The 25,447-nt window shown below is 34.8% G+C and overlaps 1 protein-coding gene across 1 annotated transcript in view; it reads right to left on the bottom strand.

Annotated features, from left to right (window-relative positions):
• DSC1 (desmocollin 1) overlaps nt 1-25,447 on the bottom strand; it is a 35,912-nt gene that overhangs the window by 3,920 nt on the left and 6,545 nt on the right. Inside the window, exons 4-15 of the mRNA XM_003830262.4 lie at nt 25,069-25,188; nt 23,802-23,957; nt 17,090-17,234; nt 14,198-14,364; nt 12,300-12,434; nt 10,623-10,808; nt 8,667-8,926; nt 8,373-8,515; nt 3,213-3,425; nt 2,531-2,770; nt 1,216-1,337; nt 243-491 (exon numbers count right to left, since the gene is read on the bottom strand). Of these exons, the coding sequence (XP_003830310.1) occupies nt 243-491; nt 1,216-1,337; nt 2,531-2,770; nt 3,213-3,425; nt 8,373-8,515; nt 8,667-8,926; nt 10,623-10,808; nt 12,300-12,434; nt 14,198-14,364; nt 17,090-17,234; nt 23,802-23,957; nt 25,069-25,188 (2,136 nt within the window). The remainder of the gene's footprint in view (nt 1-242; nt 492-1,215; nt 1,338-2,530; nt 2,771-3,212; nt 3,426-8,372; nt 8,516-8,666; nt 8,927-10,622; nt 10,809-12,299; nt 12,435-14,197; nt 14,365-17,089; nt 17,235-23,801; nt 23,958-25,068; nt 25,189-25,447) is intronic.

Below are 25,447 nucleotides of genomic sequence, written 5' to 3' on the forward strand. Positions count from 1 at the left end.
CTTTGTAAACACATCTACATATGGCACTCCTAGATAAAGTTTTGTAAACTGTATTTTCAAAGGTGAATTTTCAAAGATCATTTTTCTCTTTGGGTTTAAACCAGACATCCACATCTATGATAATCCAACATTTAAAAGATGTTGAATTCCAGGTATATGAGGAGTAAAACTTTTGGGAAATTCTGATTTATAACTAGCATTTAACTTCCATGTAATATGACCTCAAAGACGGTGGAACTTACTTCGCCAAGCCGAGGTTGGGTGAAACTCTGCCAGTCCGTGTACGCGTATCTGCCAGTATCTCCCTGCCCCACTCCCTTGACGGACTCCAAGGTCTGATGTCCACCTCCTTTGTTGGAATCCAAAGTGTAGCCTCCTTTGACCATCTCAAAACTTTGCTGCGTTTTGATTCCCTGGCCACCAACAGTACCAACAGACATGCTTGTGTCACAAATGTTGGATGTCTGCATGGGGAGTCTAATATTTGCTTCCTAAAAGTAAAGTGAGAGTGATAAAGTGAATTTGAAAAATGGAAACTAACAATTCATTTTCATTTTTTTTCACCGTAGGCAAATCACTTGCCTGCTGTGCCTCTCTGTTCCTCATACATAAAATCAGAATAATAGTATCATAGGTGTGATGGGTTGAATTGAGTCCCCTAAAAATTCATATGCCCTAACCCTCAGTAACTCAGAATGTGAACTTATTTGGAAATAGGGTCATTGTAGATGTAATTAGCTAAGATGAGGTTATATGGGATTAGAGTGGGTCCCTAAGCGAATATAATCAGTATCCTTATAAAAAGGGGAAATTTGGACACAGACATGCACACACGGAGAACGCCATATGAAGATTTGATTTCCACTGCCATAAGCCAGGGAATTGGCAGAAGCTAGGAGAGAGTCCCGGGACAGATCCCTCCCCAGTTCCTTCAGAGGGAGCACGGACCTACCAACACCTTGATCTCTGATTTCTAGTCTCCAGATCTGTGAAACAATACTTGTCTGTTGTTTAAGTCACTCAGTTTGTTGTGACAGCCCTAGCCCTGTAGAATTGGGAGGTTTAAATGATTTAAAACATTGAGGGCACTTGAAACTCTGCTTAGCATAGTAAGTGCTCAATAAACATTAGTGATATTATCATTGACATTGCTGAGTAATAATCTGTCATCATTTGTTCACCGTACAATTCAAAGGGATGTGAAATCTGATTTACCGTTACTTCTTCTCCAGGTCCTTCAGTATTTGATACAATTAAATTTTGCTGGGCTATGTCTTCTGGAAAACATTTCTTGACTGTTCTCTTAGTAGTGACACAGAAACATGTAAACAGAATACCTAAAAAGCAAAAAAGATCAAAGTAAAACGCAGACATTTGATTACATGATTTTTTAAAGTCTTCTTGCATATGTCTCAAAAAATTCATTCCACAAATTGAGCTCTTTGGGTCACAAGATTTAAAAACAGAATATTTTAAAAATGTATTTATACTATTTGTAGCTTAGAGAGATTAATAATAGCTCTCTTCCCAGGTCCAGAATTAACTTATATGTGTCTTTTATTTCTTCTACATTGAAATGGTAACTTCATCTAACTGATATTTAAGATAGCATCATTAGTAGTTAAAATCATACAGAACACACTTAAAGGGCTTAGAATAACAAGACTAAGAACATTAGGCATAAATACAAACAAGAAAGGCAATTACATAAAATTGGTGTCCGGTTTCAAAAGTGTACATCAACTAATAAAGTGCTAAGAGGAATATCCAATTTAATCTGAAACTCAAATCAATGAATTAGGATACAGTAAAGATTATAGGAAAAGTTTGTAAATGCAAATGGGTTCTTTGGGGTCAGAGGGAGAGAGAAAGAAAAAGAAAAGGAAAAGAAGAGAGAAACAGAAAGAAAGAGAGAGAAAAAGGCAGGCTTAATTAAGCGTGGGCAATATTTCTATTACTTTTGTACCTCCAAATAACAGTTTGCACAATGCAAAATCTTAGCATCCTTTGCCTGTATTGCTTTTCCTCAGTGGCTCATATGACCATTTTTCACTCATGGAAGTCTTACGATGATGCTAAATCACTTCATTAATAATATGGAACATAAATATCTGAGTAAATTTTGGAATAGCTCTGTTTTCACAAATTCTTTTTGTATGTATGTATTCCCTACATAAACATGGCTGGTTGAAAGACTATATTATTTTATATGGAGGGAATCTTAATAGTTTTACCCAGCCTCTTCATTTTACACATGGAAAAATGAGTTCAAAAAAGAGGAAATAATTTACCCAATGTCTCACAGATAATTATTGAAGAACTAAGGCTACCACCTCTGAAACTTACTTTAAATTTAATCTGCTGTTACTGATACATTTATCACTCAGAGCCCCAAGACATAAAATAGATACAATATTTTTAAAAGAACACACTTCCCAAAGGCTATAAATATAAAAAACTTCCATGTTTTAAACATACTAGATAAAATTTTAGCTAACACATTCTAGATAATGATACTTAATATACTTACATAATAACAATACAGAACCCAACACCATAGCAAGAATAGCCCATCTTCCAAGTATTACATTTGGTCTAACGTCTCTTGTACTTTTATCCTTCATTCTACACTCAGATGGAGTTGAACAGTCACATACTCTCACTGTTAACACATGTGTTGCAACTAAACCATGCCTGTCTTTTATTTGAATAGGCACAGAATAATAGTTATAATCAAGATTTTGTCGTTGACGAAGAATGGCAGTTTTACCTAGGGAAAAAAAAAGACAGAATATATACGGATTGGCTGTTTAGATGACAATATTATTCCTACTCAATATTCTCAGTGGATGGGAATCAATTTAGAATAAAAACTCGAATTTTTCTTTTTTTTTTTGAATTTGTGATTTCCCAGAAGAGCCAGAAAAGTAATTGATGTTGCTTTATGCTGATATTAAACTAATCTGTACTTAACATGTTGCTCAAATGTTAATTAAAAAGGGACTTATATGTTTTCTTAAAAGATATTCAGAACAAGAGTCTAAGCTCACCATAATGGCACTAATTTTTTTTAAAAATAAGGTATTGTTGTTTTTAGGGTTAATAAAATAATTTCCTAAAATAAATGTGCGTTTATTATGATAAACTAAGGTGAAAGAACCATCACCAATCTGAAGTCCCTATTGACTATAAAATTTAGCATAATTACATACCATCCTTTTCTTCTATGTTCCAGTTTTTACTGGCAGAATTATCCACAAAGAATTGAAAAGGTGGTCCATTTTCAGGTCCATCTGGATCTACAGGTTTCAGAACAGCAAAATCCTCATTATTCTGACAAATGGTCACTTCTTTGTCAATTTGAGGTGCGTGATCGTTGTAATCATCCAAATGAACTACTAATGTTCCAGTGCAAGATCGGCCAACTAAGATTAATTAAAAATAGGTTATTTCTTCACATGAAAATGCATTTATTTTCAACAATTTATAAAATACACAGTTGACATCTGCTTTCTACTAGCTGTCTGAGCTTGAGTTTGCATAAATGCTTCCCGGATTTCAGACACCAAGACTACAAAATAGGGACACGTCACTTTTCTTTGAAGACTAGGGCTGGATCAGATAATTTCTTCAGATGCTTTTCAAAACTAAAAGGTATGAGATTATGAGGAAGGTCACTACAGAATGACCTGTTGAAAATAAAACGGATGTCTTACATCCTTCTTTATGAAGCGCATATATTCATCCTTAGAATACAAACACTTTACATTTGGTTATCAGTCACTTTCTCAGCTTCTCCATTGCATCATATACTTTTTTCCCAAACCTTGAAAACTTCTCTAGAAATGCACTAAGTGTTCCCCTTCCTGTCTGCTTTGTAGCATTCGGTTGCCACTCCTAGGAATACTTTTCTCCTCTTCTTTGCCAGGTAGCACACTATTATCTTCAAGAATCTACTTAAATGTCACGTCCTCATGAAACTCGTGACTTCCACAGACAATGGTAGCCATATTCCAGTGCTTTCTCAGAACTCTTTGCTAATACTTTGGCTCACACACTGAACTGCAAAAGTAGCATAGTAAGTTGTATTCACCTTGAGAGCCTAGTGATTTGCCCAGTATTTCCCAGCTAACTATAACTTAATACTGACACATTGAACATAATGCAGTTCCTATTTTTATACTTGAAAACATTTAATTGAATAAGCCAGAAAAATAAGTTTTCATCTCTACCCTAATGCAATTCATATGTTCTTGACAATAGGCTGTCTCGTACTCATCTGTTGATTGCCACTATTATTGGCCTAAGACTTCACACATAGTATTTTTAGTTAAAATAGTGCCCATTATTTGTGTTTAAGAGATAATGAAGTTCAGAAACATGTCAAATCCCACCATTTGTAAAAGGATAATAAACTACAATAAATGATAAGATATCAAAATTGAAATAAACAGAAAGGTAATTGATGGAATTTTTCATGTTTTTGCTTTAAATACTGGTCCACATTTTGAAACATGTATGTTGAATTTATCATAAAGACTACTATAACTCCCATGCAAATATAATTTATTTTTCTTTTTAATTTGAAATAACCCTAAGTCATATCATGTAGTGTATTTCAAAAAAAAATTTTCTGTTGAATAACTACAAAATTAATTTATTCAGTGACTTTTAAACTAATTGTTTATATAAAGTAACTACTATTTATGCTTATTTTAAAACTACCTGAACAAATTTAAAAATATCCAGAAATACAAGAGAGATATAGCTATTTGTAGAAGAAATTTGCAATAGCATATAAATACTTTGAGACTGCCAGAAAATAGCAAATAAAGTTGAATATAAGTAATAACTTTAAAATCAGCAAACTAACTGAGAAATGAATAATATGAAAAAGAGGCCTTTATAAAGTAAAAAATTTAGTTGCATACACTACACATGAGTTGATATATATACTATAATTTCACCTTTTAAAATTTAAGCGGAAAGCCTTTCTGTTTATAGAAAAATGGTAAGAAAACACACTTTAAAAATCCAAAAAAAGTGGTAATTATAGGAATGCAAATCAAGATTTATTTAATCACATATTCAACCAACATTTATCCCATAACTTACTATTTTCTATTACAGTCTCTGCTTTAAGCATGTTGATAAAAACAGATGAAAGATGCTTGAAATGATTTAAATGGAAGGCAATCAAAGACAAAGCTGAGAAGGTCTTAGAACAGGGGTGTCCAATCTTTTGGCTTCCCTGGGCCACACTGAAAACAGAAGAATTGTCTTGGGCCACACATAAAATACACTAACACCAATGATAGCTGATGAGCTAAAAAATATATGTTGCAAACAAATCTTACAATGTTTCAAGAAAGTTTATGAATTTTTGTTGGGCCACATTCAAAGCCGCGCTGGGCTGCATGCTGCCTGCAGGCCACAGGTTGGACAAGCTTGTCTTAGAAGATATCAAAAATTACAAGAGGTTGATGGTAAGTTTTTATTTTACCCCTGGGAAGAGGTAAACAGCCAAAAATAAGTAATTACTGATAATAGCTGAGCATGGTGAAAGGTCATTGGTGTGTTTATTTACTTCTAAAATTTACTTTAAATTAAGCACATAAGCAAACATCAAGTATAAATGAGTAAGAAACACCAATCACAGAGCTAGAAAGTACATCTTGGGTTAACTAAAAATCTTCATAATACTTCAACAGCAATTCTGGAAAGCAGTCGTTTTTTATTGCTACTCAAATGTTTCAGTAACTACAATCACTGTATTATAAATCAGCCTACTCTATAAATTTTAAAATTAATTGTTAAAAGATTTAAATTTTTAATTATTAAGCTACAATATGCCTCCTAATGATTTCCTGTAATTTGTTCATGTTCTTTTTGGACTATACATGCAAAATGTTTGCCACTTGTACATGACAACCCTTAAATATTTGCTCTCTTAAGAAAATCCTTCTTACAGAAGGGAAAAATAAAGAAGCACTTAATAAATGTTTAATCTCAATTTTCTACATTAAAATCAGTTTTCCCAAGTGCTAATTATGTCCCTAGAATTGTAAAGCTTTTTGCAGTGAAATGTATAACGTGGAGATTCATAGGACTCTCAAACAACAAAGGAATGACAAATATCAGCACCTGCACTGTGCATATGTATACCACATTTTCTGCCAGATACTTGGAAAGGGACGATTTACAAAGAAAAAGGGTCTTTATACAAAATTGAACTCATAATTAAGCTTGTTAGGAGAACAGAATATACATGAGAAACAATGAAAGCAGCCTTTTCTACAGAAGCCACACCATATATGATAATTGTTATCCCCAGTTCAAAAGGTATTTAGAGAAGAACTGAATCCAGACTAATGGAAACAATCACAAACCTTGTCATTGCCATTTATTCGAAGAAGTTAAGGGGCCTGAATTTCAGACAGGAGGAACAATGCTACTCTAGGTGGAAGGTATGTAAAACAATGCTTTCTCGACTGACAGCAGGGACATCAGCCAGACTGACAGAGGATTGACACAAGAAAGAAAGTTGGATTCTAAGACAGGTAGAATACCTAGATCATCATCCAGGAACATTCATGAGCATCAGAGCAAAATGTGTGTGTGTGTGTGTGTGTGTGGATTAAAGTTCAAAGAAACAAAATCCATCATATCACTATATGGTTTTTCACTAAAATGTGTAACATCCTTATCTTTACTTTTTTATTAAACACACCCAGGTTATCTACGGCCCTGGAATGTAGATTTGTTAAAGTTTGCTTTTTATTTTCTACACTACATCCACTGTGCTTACAGACTTTGTCTTTTAGCACCAAAAAACAAAGTTACTTTTTAAATACTTTGTTCTCCATAATTTTCTCCTCTCCAGATAGCATTTTATTTTTAAAAAATTAGGCCTCTGCATTTCTGTAATCTCTTCTCTTTCATCCTTAATCTGAGCAGGTCTTAACTGATCTCCACTTCTGATAATATTCATACATTCTTTTTGAGGAAAGTTCTCACATCATAGAATCTCTTGTGAAACTATAATAATTCTATATTTGATATCGTGTAAGAATTTGGCCTTATCTTAACATTCTTAATTTCCGTGTCAGCTTGTCTAATACTTAGAACTTAATAGACAAACCAACAGTTGGGGAATAAATGAGTAAACATAAAGTCTTCTTTGCCATCATAGAAAAAAGTAGGGGTATAATATCTGAGAACACATTGTTTGCATTTTGTTATTAAAAAAAATCAAAGGGACAAATAAATAAGCATGAACATTTTCACTACTACCAACTTATATTAATTACCATGGAATTTCATATGTATTTATTAATACATTCAACCATTCCTTCTAAAGAAATGCAATAGACACAGGAAAAAAAAAACCCATAGCATTGTATCAGCTAGTTTGTTTTGAACATCCAGCATATGCATGTAAAAAGAGTGGAAACTTTCTTGGATTAGGCAGGTAGTCAAAAGAATAGGCTATGTTATAAAAGCCCAAGTTCATTTATCTTTATTATTTATGGCAATTTGCCAAAATTTATGGTAAATTTGTCATCAATATGATAAAATGGAAGAGTGTAGCTTCTATTTATATTTTTATCATCCTCTTTTAATATGTTTTGTATATTTTTATGATGTATACATTAGTATAATAGTACATGTATATAAAAATACATATGATAGCAAATATTTAAAAGCATATTTATAAATATATATTTAAACATACTAACAAGTGGTTTACTGATAGAAATTTGTATGTTCAAAAGAATTTCCAGATCACTACTTTACTATATTTGGAGGACATTCTTTACAGAATTGATTCTAAAATTGACCTTGGTAAAAGATTGCAAATCACCACAAAAGACTTAAGTCATTGTTTGACCATTGCTTTATAAAATAGGATAAATGATTTGTTCTCCATTAAGAGAAGCTCAGAACAAACTTACTTTGAACCCAACTGTTTTAGGTGTGTTGAACCCTTTCAGCAAGCTCAAATCATAATGTATCTAAACCTGTACTTCTGAAAAAAAACGGTGATCCTTGAGTATGCCACCATTTCCTCAGCAGAAATTAATAATATATAGATCATCTTTGAAACCTTAGACCTTAATTTTAATTGTGATGTAATTACATTTAAATTTATTGTGATATAATTAAGCCTTAAGCTTTGGCCATTCACTACCTCATAGCTTTGCATTATAGATGCACTGAAGCCTAAATTGGGTGATATCCAATAACATGAACAATAAAAATGCAAACATTGCTTGAATTATGTTTTGTCTAGAAATAAACAGATTTCACCACAAGGTTTCCTTAAAAACATGTCGTATATTTATATTTTATCTGTAGAAAATGGCACTCACCTGCATCCACTGCAACAACTGAAATATTGTATTGATTGTTTTTTACAAATTTGGATTCTCTATCTAGTACTTTTAGAGTTCTCAAGTCGCCAGTGTGTTGATTAATTTCAAACCAGTTATCTTCATCCCCTAACTTCTGATACCTAATTTTTAGAAATCAAATATGAACGGTCAAATCAAAGAAGGGACATGATCTTAAAATCTGTCATTTTGAAAAATACATGAAACATTCATAACTTTAAAAACAATTTACATCACAATTAAAATTAAGGAGCTTTTTGAAAAGTACATCACCTTAAGCCTTCACCACTGGATATTTCTGGGTCCAGTGCTTTGTATCCAAGGAGTTCTTGGCCAGCTGGGAAGCCATCTTGACTCTGAATAACTTTCACTGGAGGGTGGCATTCAGGGCCCTCATCACTGTCTATAATTTTAACGGTGACAGTTGTAGTGCACATTGTAGGAGTTTGTGAGCTCGCTGCTTTAGAGAATTGTGCCTCGTTAACTACACCAACTTGCAAAATAACTTGGCGATTGACTTCATAGTTCAATGGCTGTTAAATAAGCATACTTTAATAAGTCAATATATAACATATATAAGACTTCTAATTTCAAATTTTCCTACAAAGGAATATCATTTTTACATTTAAAATGTAACCTAAAGTTAGGTCTAATACAGTTAAAGACCAACAATTAGCTTCCTAAAGTGACAAACATTGCCAAATGCAAAATTGTTGATTCTCAGATTCAACCCATTTTTCTTCTCATTTTTCTTTTGGAAGATCTTGCCTTCGGCCTTTTTCATTATAAGTTTAAATATTAATAGAAATGCAAGATAAGTGTATGAAAAAATTCAAATTATTTTACTGCTTATTATATGGGATAACAGTGACAACTAAATTGCCTCCAAACTAAGTATATACAATACTTAGATAGAAATTTAGCTATAATACAGCAGTTACTCTATGCCTGACTCAAAAGATAGAATGATATTTAACAGCACCTTTTCAAAGCACATTATATTTCAGGCTGTTTAGTTCCTGATGAAAGAGCTTGGTCCTTGATATGGTTGGCTATGTCCCACCCACATCTCAACTTGATTTGTATCTCCCAGAATTCCCACCTGTTGTGGGAGGGACCCAGGGCAAGGTAATTGAATCTTGGGGGCCAGTCTTTCCTGTGCTATTCTCGTGATAGTGAATAAGTCTCGCAGGAGCTGATAGCTTTATCAGGGGTTTCTGCTTTTGCTTCTGCCTCATTCTTCTCTTGCTGCCACCATGTGAGAAGTGCCTTTTGCCTCCCTCCATGATTCTGAGGCCTCCCCAGCCATGTGAAACTGTAAGTCCAATTAAACCTCTTTTTGTTCCCAGTTTCGAATATGTCTTTATCAGCCATGTGAAAACAAACTAATACAGTCCTAAAATGAATAGTTAGAAAGAATCCTAAAACAACATTTAAATGGTGAAAAAAATATCAAGGGGAAAAAAACCTAGGAACCAGAAAAGAAAAAGAAATAAAGAAAGAAAAAGTAGACAGTACAATAATTAAAGAATATTTTCTAAAAATCTTATCAGGAGAACACAATGTCTGCCTGAACCTTCTGAGGACTTAAACTGTCTCTAAGAAATTAATGAATGAAGCTATGCAAGAAGTCAATGAGAGCTATGGATAGATGGACTAAAAAAGAATTAGGTCCAGTTAAAGTAATCATCCTAGAAACCAGTAATTGCAATTAAATTTAAAAAATCCAAAGCAATGGCTACCTGGAATATAGGGGGATTAATGGGAAAAGTTGCTGAATATTTAGTTCGATAGTCTCTCTTACAGAATACATCATAGAGAGGTAAAAATAAAATATAATATGAACATGAAAGGAGTTGAAAAGTTGAGGCTTGATTTCAAATAGTGATTCTTCCATTTTCTTCTTTTGTGTGTTCTTATAAAAAAGAAATTTGGACAAGTAAGTGTCTAAGACCCCTTCTAAAGCAAATATCTGGTTCAGTATTCAATATTTCTCTGTCTTGGTTTTCTTCATATAGAGAACAATGAGTTTTGTACCTGACATGACTTTCTTCTAAGAGAGAAAATTAGGGTAAGAGAATAAGAAACAACAAAGTTTATATAAACCAATATAAATCATTTGGCCTTGCACTGCAGTAGTCTAGTCATATACATATAAGAATTATTTCTTAAAATCAGTGCGTGAGTTAGGATATTTTAAAACATAGCCTGATTATTTTATTTGTTTACCTTGACAACACACAGCACTCCTTCATTTGTATTTGGATCTGTGCTAATTATGAAGTTTCCATTTTCATTTCCTTGTAGGATTTTGTATACAGCCTTTGAGTGAGGAGTGTTTGGCAAATCCTGATCCTGTACCTTCATTCGTAAAATCTCCACGTCAATTCTGTTTTCTTCTACTTCTGTAACATACTGAAAGAATTGCCCCTTATTATTATCAATTTACAACTTTGACAATGTAGCTTTATATTCTAAAACACGTATTTAAAGAAAAAATAAATAAAGTGATGTGAAAAGCTGCCATCACTATATGGGGAAACATTTTACAAATTTAATGCGTAGCTTAGTTCTTTCCTCCTGAATTGCCTTTTCATATCTTTTCCATTCTTCAAAGGCTACCCCAAGTCTTATCTTCTGAACTTCTCTGAGATAATTTTCCTAATCATTCTAGACCTCAGATTTATCTCTTCTCTGCACCTCTACAATATTTACAGTCTATCATCTCCCATTTTTACACAGTAAACACTTAATAAATGCCTTATGTTAATATATTAAACACTCAGTACTTGTAGGTAATTATAAACATATGTTGGCTTCTTATTTCTGGAGAATTGTTTTCACACCAGTGTTTCCAAATGTACTTTTGATTCACTTGCAAACCTTTAGCAGAAAAGTTTTCCCTTTTTTTTTGAGACATTAAACAATAGCCCTCCACAAAAATATTATTACAAAAGCATAAGATATTAAAGACTAAAAGAAGTAGTAAATTGAATCTGTTAGAGATAGAAGGTGAATTCATATAGGAGGATGATAGACACTGGAGCATAATAGACCTAGATTTGAATCCTGGTTATTCCTTGTATATGGTTTATTAGTATGAGATCTTGACTTAACAGACTTTCTATTTCCTCATATGAAATATAAGGTAAAATATATCCTCATATATTGTAGGGATTCATGTAAGAAATTACATGAACATGTCTATCACTGTACTTGCAGGTTTTTCCTTCTTTGACTTGTGCTCTGGAATAAGTTAATGAAAAAATGAAAGGTTATTTATCAAAAGTTCAGGAAAGGAGAACCATTTCCTGAAACTATTGTCATAAAAATATAAATATATATATGTGTACACACACACACACATCACACATATATATATTTATATATATATATAATATTTATATATATATCTTATTGTTTACCGCCTAAGGAAAAGTTTACTCATGGTACAGGAAGAGCTTGTTTGGAGTTGTGAGCCAGCCTGTACTACTGTCTCCGTAGGCTAGTTCCTTACTCATCTTAAGAAGTTGAAATGTAAAGGACACCAGAGAGAGAGCCTCTCCTCCTTCACCCTACATAAAGATTTAATGCCAAGGAATCTGGTAGCAGAGCTTAACACCAAAAAAAAAAAAAAAAAAAAAAAAAAAGTTTAACACAGGAGCTACGTCTAGGGCTAAGAAGCTCTTCGGTAGCCAAGAGCATGGTTATTTCCCTAGCATCCAGAAATAACTAGTACTTCAATTATTTGTACAGAAATCATATTTTTATCCCTATGTTATTTGTAAGTAGTAGTTATTTAAATCAAACTGTCAAACTTTGTGATCTCACAGAGCTACCAAATTCTAGACATGTTTTTTGAAAAAGTAGATAAATCTAGATGAATGAATAGAGAGGTATACTCACAGAAGTTTCTGTGAAAGATGGTGGATTGTCATTTTCATCCTCAAGTGAAATAGTAATTGTTCCTGTATTAAATAAACCGAAAGGCTGACCACCCATGTCTCGCACTTCCATTATTAACTGGTAAGTATCACATTTCTGAAAAAAAGGAAAAAATTACATTAATGAACACTTTTATTTCCTATAACTTGCAATTCTCACAACCACTTATTTAGGCATGATTATTGTACAAATATTCTTTTTTATTTTTTCTTTTATATATTTATTTATTTGAGATGGGGTCTCACTGTCACCCAGGCTGGAGTGCAGTGGCATGATCTTGGCTCACAGCAACCTCTGCCTCCCAGGTTCAAGCAATTCTCCTACCTCAGCTTCCAGAGTAGCTGGGAGTGCAGGCGCCCACCACCACACCCAGCTAATCTTTGTATTTTTAGTAGAGACAGGGTTTTACTGTGTTGCCCAGGCTGGTCACGAACTCCTGAGCTTAGGCAATCTGCCTGCCTCGGCCTCCCAAAGTGGTGGGATTACAGGTGTGAGCCACTGTGCCTGGCGCAAATATTCCTTTTACGTATAATTTTGTTAAAAAAAAAATAAAGTACAGAACAAGATATTGGCTGATTGGTACAATGGAAAGGTGATGTGTCTAATATAACATTTTAAAATTTAAAGCTGCTTTATTTATAATTGCCAAAACTTGAAAGCAACCAAGATGTCCTTCAGTAGGTAAATAAACTGGTACATCCAGACAATGAAATATTATTCAGTGCTAAAAAGAAAAGAGCTATCAAGACTTAAAAAGACATGAAAGAAATTTAAAAGCATATTACTAAATGAAAGAAGCCAATCTTAAAAGCCTACATACTATATGATTTCAACTATATGACATTCTAAAAAAGGGCAAAATATAGAGACAGTAAAAATATCAGTGGTTGCCAGGAATTAAGAGAGAAGAAGGTATCAATAGGAGAAGCACTACAGAAGCAAAATAATCCTCAGTAGGAGGATTTTTAGGGCAGTGAAACCACTCTGGATGATACTATAATGATGAATGCGTGTCTTTACACATTCGTTCAAACTCATAGAATATATAGCACCAAGAGTGAACCACAATGTGAGAACTATGGACTTTAGGTAATAATGATGTGTAATAATGATGTGTCAACATAAATGTATCAGTTGTATCAAATATAACACTGTGGGGCAGGATGTTGATAGCAGGGAAGGCTATGTGTGTTGGGAGGGATAGGGAGTATATGGGAACCTCTGTCGCTCCAGACTGGAGTGCAGTGGTGCGATCTCGGCCCACTGCAAGCTCCGCTTCCCGGGTTCACGCCATTCTCCTGCCTCAGCCTCCTGAGTAGCTGGGACTACAGGCGCCCGCCACCAAGCCCGGCTAATTTCTTTGGATTTTTTTGGTAGAGACGGCGTTTCATGGTGTTAGTCAGGATGGTCTCCATCTCCTAACCTCATGATCCGCCCACCTCAGCCTCCCAAAGTGCTGGGATTACAGGCGTGAGCCACCGCGCCTGGCCCCCGTCTGTACTTTCCACTAAATTGTGCTGTGAACCCAAAGTTGCTACAACAAAGTTTATGAATTTAAAAAGTTAAGCATATTGGAGCCAGATAAAAGTATTTTTCAAAACAAAAATAAAATAAATGTAAAGCAATTTTATCATCAACAAATCAAATCAGGTTAGTGATTTCAAGTGAGGCCCTGTCTAATATATGGTACTTTCCCAACATCTCTAAGGACCGAGGACGTCTCCAGAGAAGCCCTAACCGCAGCCTACAGAAGCATGCTGAGAAAGGAGGCCAGACTGGCCATATTGCAACTTCTCTCGGGAGTTCATTCTCAGTTTAAATGTAGTTCAATGACTAGATAGTTAATTAATCATCATTACTTCTCTATCCAGAAAAGGTGTAGTTGTGGTGATGACACCGGTATCTGGGTGTATGGAGAAATGCTTTGGATGATCTGGGATTTGTTGCAAGATTTTATATTTCAGACGAGTATGGAGAGTGTCAGGTTCGTCAAGGTCTGTGGCGGTCACTTTTCCCACTGAAGTTCCTGTTTAGATAAATCCAAAAGTGTCAAAAATTTCTACTCATATAATTGAATTATAAACAAAATAAAATCAAGGCATTGCTGTAGCAAATTCTCCCCCAAACCACAAGTAGATTAGTTCTACTGTTAAGTTGACGAATGTGAAACTGTTCTAAATGTCTCCAAGCCTCCCTTACTCGGGAACTTCAGTTAGGTGGCCCCTGTGAATAACATGATTCATATTCTACATAGATGAGAACAGTTCCCACACTACCCTTAGAAAGAGTAGTTCTGAAATTCTTTCTCTCTAAGTTCATGGGCTATTTTTAAATTTAACTTAATTTAATTTTAGATTTGGGGGTACACATGCGGGTTTGTTACAGGGGTATATTGTGCGATACCGAGGTTTGGGCTTCTAATGATCCTACCACCCCCGTAGTGAATGTGGTACCGAATACGTAGTTTTTCAGCCCCTTCCCTCCTCCTTCCCTCCCACCTTTTGGAATCCCCATTGTTTATTGTTCTCATTTTTGTGTCTATGTGTACCCAATGTCCAGCTCTCACTTATAAGTGATAACATGTGGTATTTAGCTTTCTGTTTGTGTGTTAATTTGCTTAGGATAATGACCTCCGGCTGCATCTATGTTGCTGCAAAAGACGTCATTTTATTCTTTTTTACGGCTGCATAGTATTCTATGGCATTTGTATACTACATTTTCTTTATCCAATCCACCATTGAAGGGCACGTGGATTCATTTCATGTCTTTGCTATTGTGAATGGTGCGGCAACAAACATACAAGTGCAAGTGTCTTTTGGTAGAATGATTTGTTTTCCCTTGGGTATATACCTAGTAATGGCATTGCTGGCTCAAATAGTAGCTCTGTTTTTAGTTCTTTGAGTAATCTCCAAACTGCTTTCCACAGGGGCTGAGCTAATTTACATTCTCACCAATGGCATATAAGTGTTCATGGACCATTTTTGAATGGGACCTTCTCTGCATACCTTGTCTCTTTTATAACCCAACTTGATAAAGTTAATCAGAGGAATACCACATCTTTTCATGTAATAACAAATATTTTATGCTTTTGTACTTTAATAAATGTGATAAATTATTAATGTATACAAATAACTATTAATATATGCAAGACAAAATCATAGGGAGCAGTCTGTGTATCATTTAGACAAGCTTCATAGTCCAGACATGAGAGTATTAGACACATTGCATTAGTATTGTGAAAGAGCAATATTATTCACACATACATACATGGAAACAGAATGGAGGAGGCCACAGGAAATAACAACTGTTCTTGCAACATTTTAAAACAAACTAGTCAGTCTTGTTACACCCCTTAGTAGTCCTGGGTCACAGTCTTGGCTGCACATAGCATCAAATCAATTTAATTTTTTTTTTCATTTTGTTTGGAAGATATGCCAAAAAAGGCAATGTATATGTTTTATTTATCAGATCGATATTTCCATGCCATAATATATTTCTGGTTCCTTGAAAATGTATTGAAACTTTATAAAGATTCAAATTATGTACTGTTTCATAAACGCACCTGTGACACATATGTACATGGTAAAAATATAAAATATCTTTATATTTAATATGAATGGCATTTGTCTGTTGCACATTCAGATCTGTTGTGTACTAATCTAACCAGTTAGTAACTTTATGTATCAATTAGCTGCCTTCTATATGTGGGTAGCAAGATGAGCACAGAAAGGTTTTCCTTTGAGAAGTATATAATCTCATAAAACTAGAACGTTTTATGTAGTATATCCTTGAAAGTCAAGCATTTAAAAATGTTCTACATAATTGTGTTTAAAATATTAATAAGGAATTCAATGGAAGCAAAAATCTAGTGTTTTCCTAAAATTGCCATCATCCTAAACGCTGGTTACAAAGCTAGGCTAAAATGAAAGCTAATACCCAACAGTCATTTAATAAAGAGAATTCAGGAAAACAACACTGATATTATAAGATTTTAATATAAACTGGTACTACACATACATAGCGTACAAAAGTCAAATCCTTTGAATTTCAAATGTCTGTTAAAAAAAATTCCTTGGCACCATAAAATAGACATTCCTGTATGTTTGATTACATCACTTTTTTTGGAGTATTTTTCTTGCTTTGAAGGAAAAGTTGAATTTTTCCTACATTTAGGCTTCTATATATCCTTAAATGACACTTTTTAAAAAACCACTGAATGAATGAATGAATGAATGAATGAAAAAATAACATCTTACTTTGTTGGAAGAAAAAATGATCCCTGGCCCACGTGTAAATCCCCTGTAATATTCTCTATGGATTTCTGGGTATAGTCCCTTTTATACTGAACAACAACTTTTCCTAACGGCAAAATTGAGCAACATTTCCTTCACTCCAGACTTTCTAAGCATGCATTGGTAAACCAAACACCAACTTCAGCAACAACCCCACCCTGGAGAGAATTTAGTCAAATAAATGCTGCCAGAATTATAAAATCATGATATAAAAGGGAAAAATGTATAATATTTTATCATATGAATATGCTTAAATTTAAGAAAGTTTGCTCAGAGTCATTTACCACCCTTAATAGCAATGTCATATAACATCAATTCCTAATGGGAAAAAAAGTGTGTGTAATCAGAAATACCAGAAAATGCATAAAATGCAATGATAAAACATAAACATCTTTAATTATAATACTTATGAAATGTCAAATAGTCTTCTTGTCATGCTACAATAAAATGTGAACTTACCGGATCGGCAATTTTCAGGCACAGTAAAGATAGTCACTCTGTGTTCAAAATATGGGGCGTTATCATTATCATCTTCAATTTTGATGATCAAAGGGAGTGGATATTCTGGTGCATAGCCATCTGCAGTTGTTGCATAGCCATATAACTGAAAGAAGAGAAAATACCATCAATGTATTCTCAGACCACAAATTATGCACAAAAGTAAGCCTAGCAGTGGGGGAAAATGTAACATTAAAAAAAAAAAATCATTCCCAAAGACCCGTAACTAAGAAATGATGCAATAGAGAGATAACCTACAGATGCAGTCTCTGCCTGCCATGTGATTTCAATCCCCTCTCAGCGTTATTGCTCATTATTCTCCCACTCTAAGCACCATGCACTCCAGTTGTTCTCTGAATTAACTGTATGCTGTTTTACTTGTTAGAATGCATGTAGATTTTCCCCAACTATGTTATTAACACGTGTTTTTAAAGTTTATAAAAATACAATTCTATTTATGTACAGATGTATATATACATACAAATAAATGGACATCACAACTATTTCAGGAACTCAATTATATGTTTTTTACCTATATTTTCTCATTTTTCTATGGTAAGCATGTATTTCTTTGCAATAAAAATGTTAATAAAAGCATATACATATCAGAAATTCCATTTCAAAATGAATGCCTTGTCCCCAACAGCCAGTATGTATTTAATGTCCTTTCCCTTTAAACTCCAAATTATTCCTACACCCTCCTTACGTGGTTTGTGCATAGTAAGTGTTCAGCAAATAGTTGTTGAATGGATTTTCATCCCTCATGGGAACAACTAAACCTACCCAAAGTGAATTCTGCATTAACTCAGCTTTTTACCACAACTAGCTCTTCTAATTTTCCCTACTGTAACCACTTCTAAGTGAACTAGGATTAAAATTCCAGGCATTAAACTCCTCCCTCTCTCTCATAAGCCTTAGTAGTCAGTTGCCAAGTTCTAGAGATTTTGGCATTTTTGTGTCTGTCATGCATGTTCTCTTTTCTATTCCCACTGCCATCATTTTCAGGTGACTCCAAATGCATTCTATATGTTGACTCACTAACTTTGCTGCAGTTGTTCTGACATTCCCTGTTCTAATCGACGTGGCCTCAGAAGCCAGATTTTATTGTGCTTTACAATTTTAACCACGATACTCACTAATCAGACTCGTCAGTGATTTACCCACTAACTGCTAAATTAACCACAAAATCCTCATTATTGTGTTAAAAGACAACGTTTCATGTTCACTGTTCGTGCTAACCTGGAAAGGAAAGAATTTACACTCCAAACTCTGGAATGGAATGTATTAAAATAACCATTCATGTTCTCTCTGCCTTCCTACTCATTTTTCTCCAAGTAACTTCCAGGTGGTATTTTTCAGTAACAAAACTTACATTATGGCTTCCATCAGTCTGATCTCTATATCTTATTTATCAATAAATTCTAAATTCAGGAGCGGAATACAGCAGTGTATCATTACCACTTCACCATACCACCACCACCATCATCATCACCACTTACCATCATCATCACCACCACCACCACCACCATCATCACCACCACCATCAGCAGCAGCTCCATCATCATCATGACACTACCATCACCACCATCTCCACCATTATCACCATTATCACAATCACCACCACCACCATCACCACCACTACCATCACCACCATCATCATCACCACCACCACCACCACCATCACCACCACTACCACCATCTTCACCACCACTACCACCACCACCATCATCATCATCACCACCACTACCATCACCACCACCACCACCACTACCATCACCACCACCACCACTACCATCATCACCACCACTACTACCATCACCACCGCCACCACCATCATCACCACCACCATCAGCAGCAGCACCATCATCATCACCACACTACCATCACCACCATCACCACTACCACTATTACCATCACCACTACCATCACCACCACCACCACCACCATCATCAGCAGCAGCAGCATCATCATCAGCACCATCATCATCACCACACTATCACCACAATCACCACCATTATCATCACCACTACCACTATTACCATCACCACTACCACCATCACCACCACCACCATCACCACCACCATCAGCAGCAGCACTATCATCATCACCACACTATCATCACCACCATCACCACCATTATCATCACTATCACCACCACCACCATCATCACCACTACCACTATTACCATCACCACTACTACCACCACCACCACCATCATCACCACCACCATCAGCAGCACCATCATCATCACCACACTATCATCACCACCTTCACCACTGTTATCATCACCATCACCACCACCACATCATCACCGCTACCACTATTACCATCACCACCACTACCACCACCACCATCATCATCACCAGCATCATCATCAGCACCATCATCACCACACTACCATCATCACCATTATCATTATCATCACCACTACCACTACCACCACCAACACCACCACCACCGCCATCATCATCGCCACCGTCACCACCACCACTATCATCAGCACCACTACCACTGTCACATCATCATTATCATCATCACTACCAGCACATCCAGGTATCAACATTAGTCACCCTTCCTAACAATCCTCCCCTTTCTCTTCGTATAGATGATGTGGATTTTTATTCCTTAAAATGCTGTCATTTTGATATTTTAGCTGGATAAAACTATAAAATGGTTTTATATCTCTATTAGATTACAGTTGCTGTCAGGCTTGAAGACTGAGACTTACTGATATGTGTATCCTAGAAGTACCTGACACAGTAACACAGTGCTTTACCTTGGGTAAGTCTTCAATAAATAGCTTTTTGCATTCATTTCTACTCATCTTTCCTTTTAGGAAGACAAACTACGCCTTAAGTTATCCTTCTGTAAAAATTGTCATAAAGATTCTATTGCATCTCTTGTAATGAATTTTTCTACCTCATTAAAATGGTATTAACAAGTCTCCTTATCCAACCTACTAAGTCCACACTGCTATAATTTAGACTAATTTGTCTTAGTTTTTCTCTTCAATGGAAATGAAGATCATCTGCTTCCCACCATATGCTCATTTGTAATTTGAAATAATATTTTTGTTATTTGACTACAAGTAAATATTATTTCACATTCCGTTGACTCAGAGTTGGTGATTTTATTTCAGGTAGTATCCTGGTTTTGTTTTATTGTGCTAATAATGAACCAAGTATCTCCAAAATAAATCAAAATTGGAATCATCATTAAAACAGAGCCTAACTCTCTAGGAGAATTGACTTATGTTCATATGATAGAGTAACTCATTATAAATATGTTATTTAGTCAACAAAGCAACAATTTCAAAAAACTCAATAGAGGTAATGGTTTTATTACTATATCCATCATTCTGTATTAAAAGCAATAATAATATACTTAAGTGTTGTTACAATAAAAAATAATTTAGAATATTATTAGTTGTATTTTTAGCTAGGTTATAATGGGTTATTTAGTGTCATGTGCGTGTTATTGCGATATAGTTTCCTCTGAATTATTCTATAGCTTGAAGAATCTCATCTCTTTTAGCCCTTTCACACTATATATTGCTGAAATTGCTGTCATCTTTGGAAAAATGCAAACAGCTACTGACAGAAATAGGGACTTGAGTTTGGCCTTACAGTGGCAGGCATTCAGTAGATGGGGCAGAGAAAGGAGAGAGCAGTAACACCAAAGCTGAGTGGGTACAGAATGTGAATTAACAGCACATATATGAAGAGAATGAATCGACTTGTGTGCCCAGAAGAGAAAATAAACATTACAAGAGGCCGGGCACAGTGGCTCACACCTGTAATCCCAGTACTTTGGGAGGCCGAGGTGGGTGAATCACCTGAGGCCAGGAGTTTGAGACCAGCCTGGCGAACATGGTAGAACCCTGTCTCTATGAAAAATACAAAGATTAGCTGGGCGTGGTGGTGGGCGCCTGTAATCCCAGCTACTCGGGAGGTTGAGGCAGGAGAATTGCTTGAACTCAGAAGGCAGAGGTTGCAGTGAGCCGAGATCGCATAACTGCACTCCAGCCTGGGAGACAGAGTGACACCCTATATCAAAAAAAAAAACAAAAAACAAAAAACAAGATAATAAAAGATAGTAAGGTTCTGGTTGAATAGGAATAGGTAAGAAAGGAGCAGATTGAAGCTAACTTTTCCAAAGGTACAGATTATCCCCAACACTCAGAGAGAAAGGAAGTTTGCAGCTGCTTTCACAGCATCACTTGGAATTGTTGAAGAAAGTTCCCTTCTTATATAACTCTTCTTTGAATATGTATTGAATTAGACCTATGGCTACTACTCCCAAATCTATGAAATCAAATTATTTCAAATAAAAATAATCTATTATTAATACTTAACATGAATATGGCTTATATAAAACCAAAGAATTAGGAAATTCCATGAAAATTCCCAGGTTTAAGGACAAAATTCTAGAACATGTGTATTGTTGAATCTACCATTAGAATATCTTCAACAACTTTTACAGTTTACATAGTGGTATCACTGGCATTACGGCATTTAATGATCAGAACACTACTGAGGTTGGGAACACAGCTACTAGCAGCCCATAAACAAAGAAGAAAGCAAACTCTAGGAGGTTGTGATTTGTTTGAGGCTACAAGGAAAGGAACAGATACTTAGGATCTACCAATTCCCAGAAACATACATTATTCAATATTTTAAACTATTATTAAAGTATATTACGTTAAAAACATATTATCTTATTTTAACCTCTGTATTGACAGGGAAGTCTTCTATTCTATCCTGCTTCAAGTGATTTTATAATTGCATCAGGTTTACATCTTGTTGCTATACCTCACTTAATGAATTTTACTAATTTGCAAGTGGTGTTTCTTAATGCCAATTCAAACTTAACTGTGTTAATGGGACCTACAGAAACATGGATAATTCTGAGGCGAAATTATTTAAAAGTTTAACTTTGAGGATAAATTTCAACCTATTTTATTCATTTACATTTTTTTAAATGTTAAAAATAGCAAAGTAACTTATTTTTAATTATAACTGTTCTCTCCTTTTCCCTCTGGCAATGATCACAGTAAGAAGCAAAGATAGAAAGCAGGTTGGCAAACAGAACCCTATCAAACAATTCCTCAGCAAAATTGAAAATGAAGTGAATATTGCAACATACAGAGTAGGAGCTTTTTATATCTCCTCAAGAGTGACTTCTAGTGTTAGATCTTTTCTCTAGTAAAGAAACTGTAAAAGCAGCAGAGAACTTACTATCAATTATTTATTTGTTTATGAGTAGAAAGATCAAAGTGATTGCAATGGTGCTTAGCTTACTTCTCCTGTAAGAACTTGGATACACTATTTTTTAAAGTAAAAGTGTGTTATATTACTAGAAGTAAAATATGTTTATTCTAGAGAATTTGGAAGGGAACATAAAATTATAAAGAAAATATGCCACTACAATCCCACCATGAATTTTATATTTAATTATGAAACATCTAAAGTGGAAAATTTATACAGTTTCAAATTTTTCACTACCTTATAGACTGCTTTGGAGGATATCCTTAGGATAGAATCTAATCTCCTTAGGATGAATTATAAGGTCTTTCCCTCTCTATTTTGTACTTACTAGCTTCATATTTCACACTCTTCCTTAGCTTCAAATTACACTTCAGCCAGGGTTTGTTGTTGTTGTTGATTTCTTTTTAACAAGTAAATATTTCCATTTCTGATGCATCTTCCTGGAATACTTGTCTACCACTTCCCCTCCCCACAACTGTTAACTTCTTTCATAACTGCCTTGAGGTGGCCACCAACTACTACTCATTCTCCAGATGTCTGCTAAGATATTACTCTCTGAACTGCCCAAGTATGAGATAAGTTTCATTTTTATATTCTCCTTTAGCAAAGAACTTTATTATACTCTTATATCATTCAAGACAATAAATGCTTAATCAGTTTTATTCACCACCAGTCCAAAAACCTACTATGAATATCTCATTTCATCAGATGAGACATCAGTCCACCAAAGAGTTATATAAAATTAACAGAAACAAAAGGATTTAATTATCAGAAGAGTTAGAATTGTCTTGTCTTTGGGTAGGATAAGATAGAATCAAATGAATTGATAAACTTGTTCTGGGTTACTAAGGAAGTAAAATGGTACTAAGGGATCTCATTGCTGAAGAATAGTGAGAGAAAGGGATGCAAAAAAAAAAAAAAAGCTATGTAAGGGGCTAAGGCAGTGGATCCAACACTTACACATTTAGAATCACGTTGGATGACTGGATCTCATCCCAGAACAATTAAATCAGAATACCTGGGCATGGGCCCAAGCATCAGTATTTTTTTTTGAGTTCTCACATGACTTATAATGTGCAGCCATGGTTGAGAATAATTGAGTCATTTTATTACAGATAATTTTAAATTCAGTAAAACTCTTTGTTATTTCTCCAGGATTACAGACCAAAATATATCCTTTAAAATTCCATCGTTATATTTTCTTTACCTCCCCTCTCACTTCCCTTATTATATCCACTGTTTTTCTCATCAATAGTGAATAGAAATTTAAAGTTTATATTGTATATTAATATCTTGAATATTAAATCAAATAATTGATTCTTATAATATGTAAACAAGCATAGTTGAAAATATTAGTGAGCCAGTAATAAAGATATAATTACGAATAAATATTTCAATAATCCTACCGCAAACTGTTCATATTTCTCACGGTCAATGCTCCTTGTACAAAAGATATCCCCAGTGTCTTTCTCTATGTAAAACAAATTGAAGGGTTCTTTGTCCACGCCTGGTCCACTTATGGAATAAAAGATGGTGTAATTCTGTGCAGCATCAGATTGGATCTGCAGTAATAATTTAGGAATAGAACAAATATGTCATGATGAATATTTTCAACCTAACCTCTTGTGATGGTTTATTTTTTTACCACTACCCCTCTTTCCTACTCTCCTATTCTTTCTTTCTTCTGCTTAGGTGCCCATTATCTGCCATGTTTTCCGAATTTTTATTTGCATTTTGCATTGTGCAAAGCCACAAATTCTGTCGCTTATTTGATCTCAACTTTTTTGCCATTTGTATATCTATAAAACATGTAGAGTAATACACTTTTCAAGTTTTATCTACTTATTCTTATCTTCATATAAATAATAGTAACAGTTTCCGTGATTTTGAATTCTTTGGAATTGAAAATTATGTGATAATAAAACTAGAAGTAAAGCAACTTTTCTTCCACAATTAATTCCTCAAAAATTAGAAAATTTTGGCCGGGCGCAGTGGCTCACACCTGTAATCCCAGCACTTTGGGAGGCCTAGGCAGGTGAATCACCTGAGATCAGGAGTTCAAGACCAAACTGGTCAACATGGCGAAACCTTGTCTCTACTAAAAATACAAAAATTAGCTGGGCGTGGTGGTGGGTGTCCGTAATCCCAGCAACTCGGGAGGTTGAGGCAGGAGAATCGCTTGAACCCAGGAGGCAGAGGTTGCAGTGAGCTGAGCTGATGCCACTATACTCCAAAATTTCAAACTGTTCTATGTTTGCAATCCAGCTATGTGGCAGTGAGGCAATCTTACTTGCTAAGCAGAAATACAGGTCATTTTTATAAAAGATGAGTGTTAGTTTAAGCAAGAGTTGAACTATGCAAAACATGTAGGTGTGCCTTCTGTACATTAGTGTTAACAAGTCTGGCATAGTATTTGGGTGAATTTAGACATAGACCTAAGAGCACCAGAAACTCCAAATATAAAACTTGTTTCTAAATTTCTAAATATGATATCTGTAAGAAATTAATAAGATATACTGGGTCACTTCTATGGGACCCTAGTTCTGGTGAATAGATGATCATTATTTGTACCATTAGTTTAAACCTCTGATTCAATATGCTGTGCAATTCAAATGAAAAGTTTAAGAACAAAAAAAATTTGGACACATATAAAATCAAATAAGTGAAATGCACCTGCTGAACGTGTTGTGGAAATGGACCCAACGAGTTCTCCATCAATGAAGCTGGAATAGGAGCCCATCGTCTCTTGCTGCGCTTGAGGGCTGTGTCTTTGGTATGTCTCTTCTTAGGAGACTACATTTGACAAGAAACAAAGAAATGTAGCATTGCTTATCATTTTTTGGAACTGTGATTATTTTACACATACATCAACAAGCAGATGTAAGGGTTACACATTACAATATCATGGCTAGTCAGCAAAGCATTTCTATTGATAAAACACACACACACACCCCTCAGACTACATTATGTTCCCCCGTTCTACCTATTTCTCTATTTACTCAGTTAACCACCAGGAAATGTATAGGGCATTTGGAAAGATGCCACTTTGAGA

The sequence above is a fragment of the Pan paniscus genome, chromosome 17 (assembly GCF_029289425.2).
Source record: "Pan paniscus chromosome 17, NHGRI_mPanPan1-v2.0_pri, whole genome shotgun sequence".
Lineage (NCBI taxonomy): Eukaryota > Metazoa > Chordata > Mammalia > Primates > Hominidae > Pan > Pan paniscus.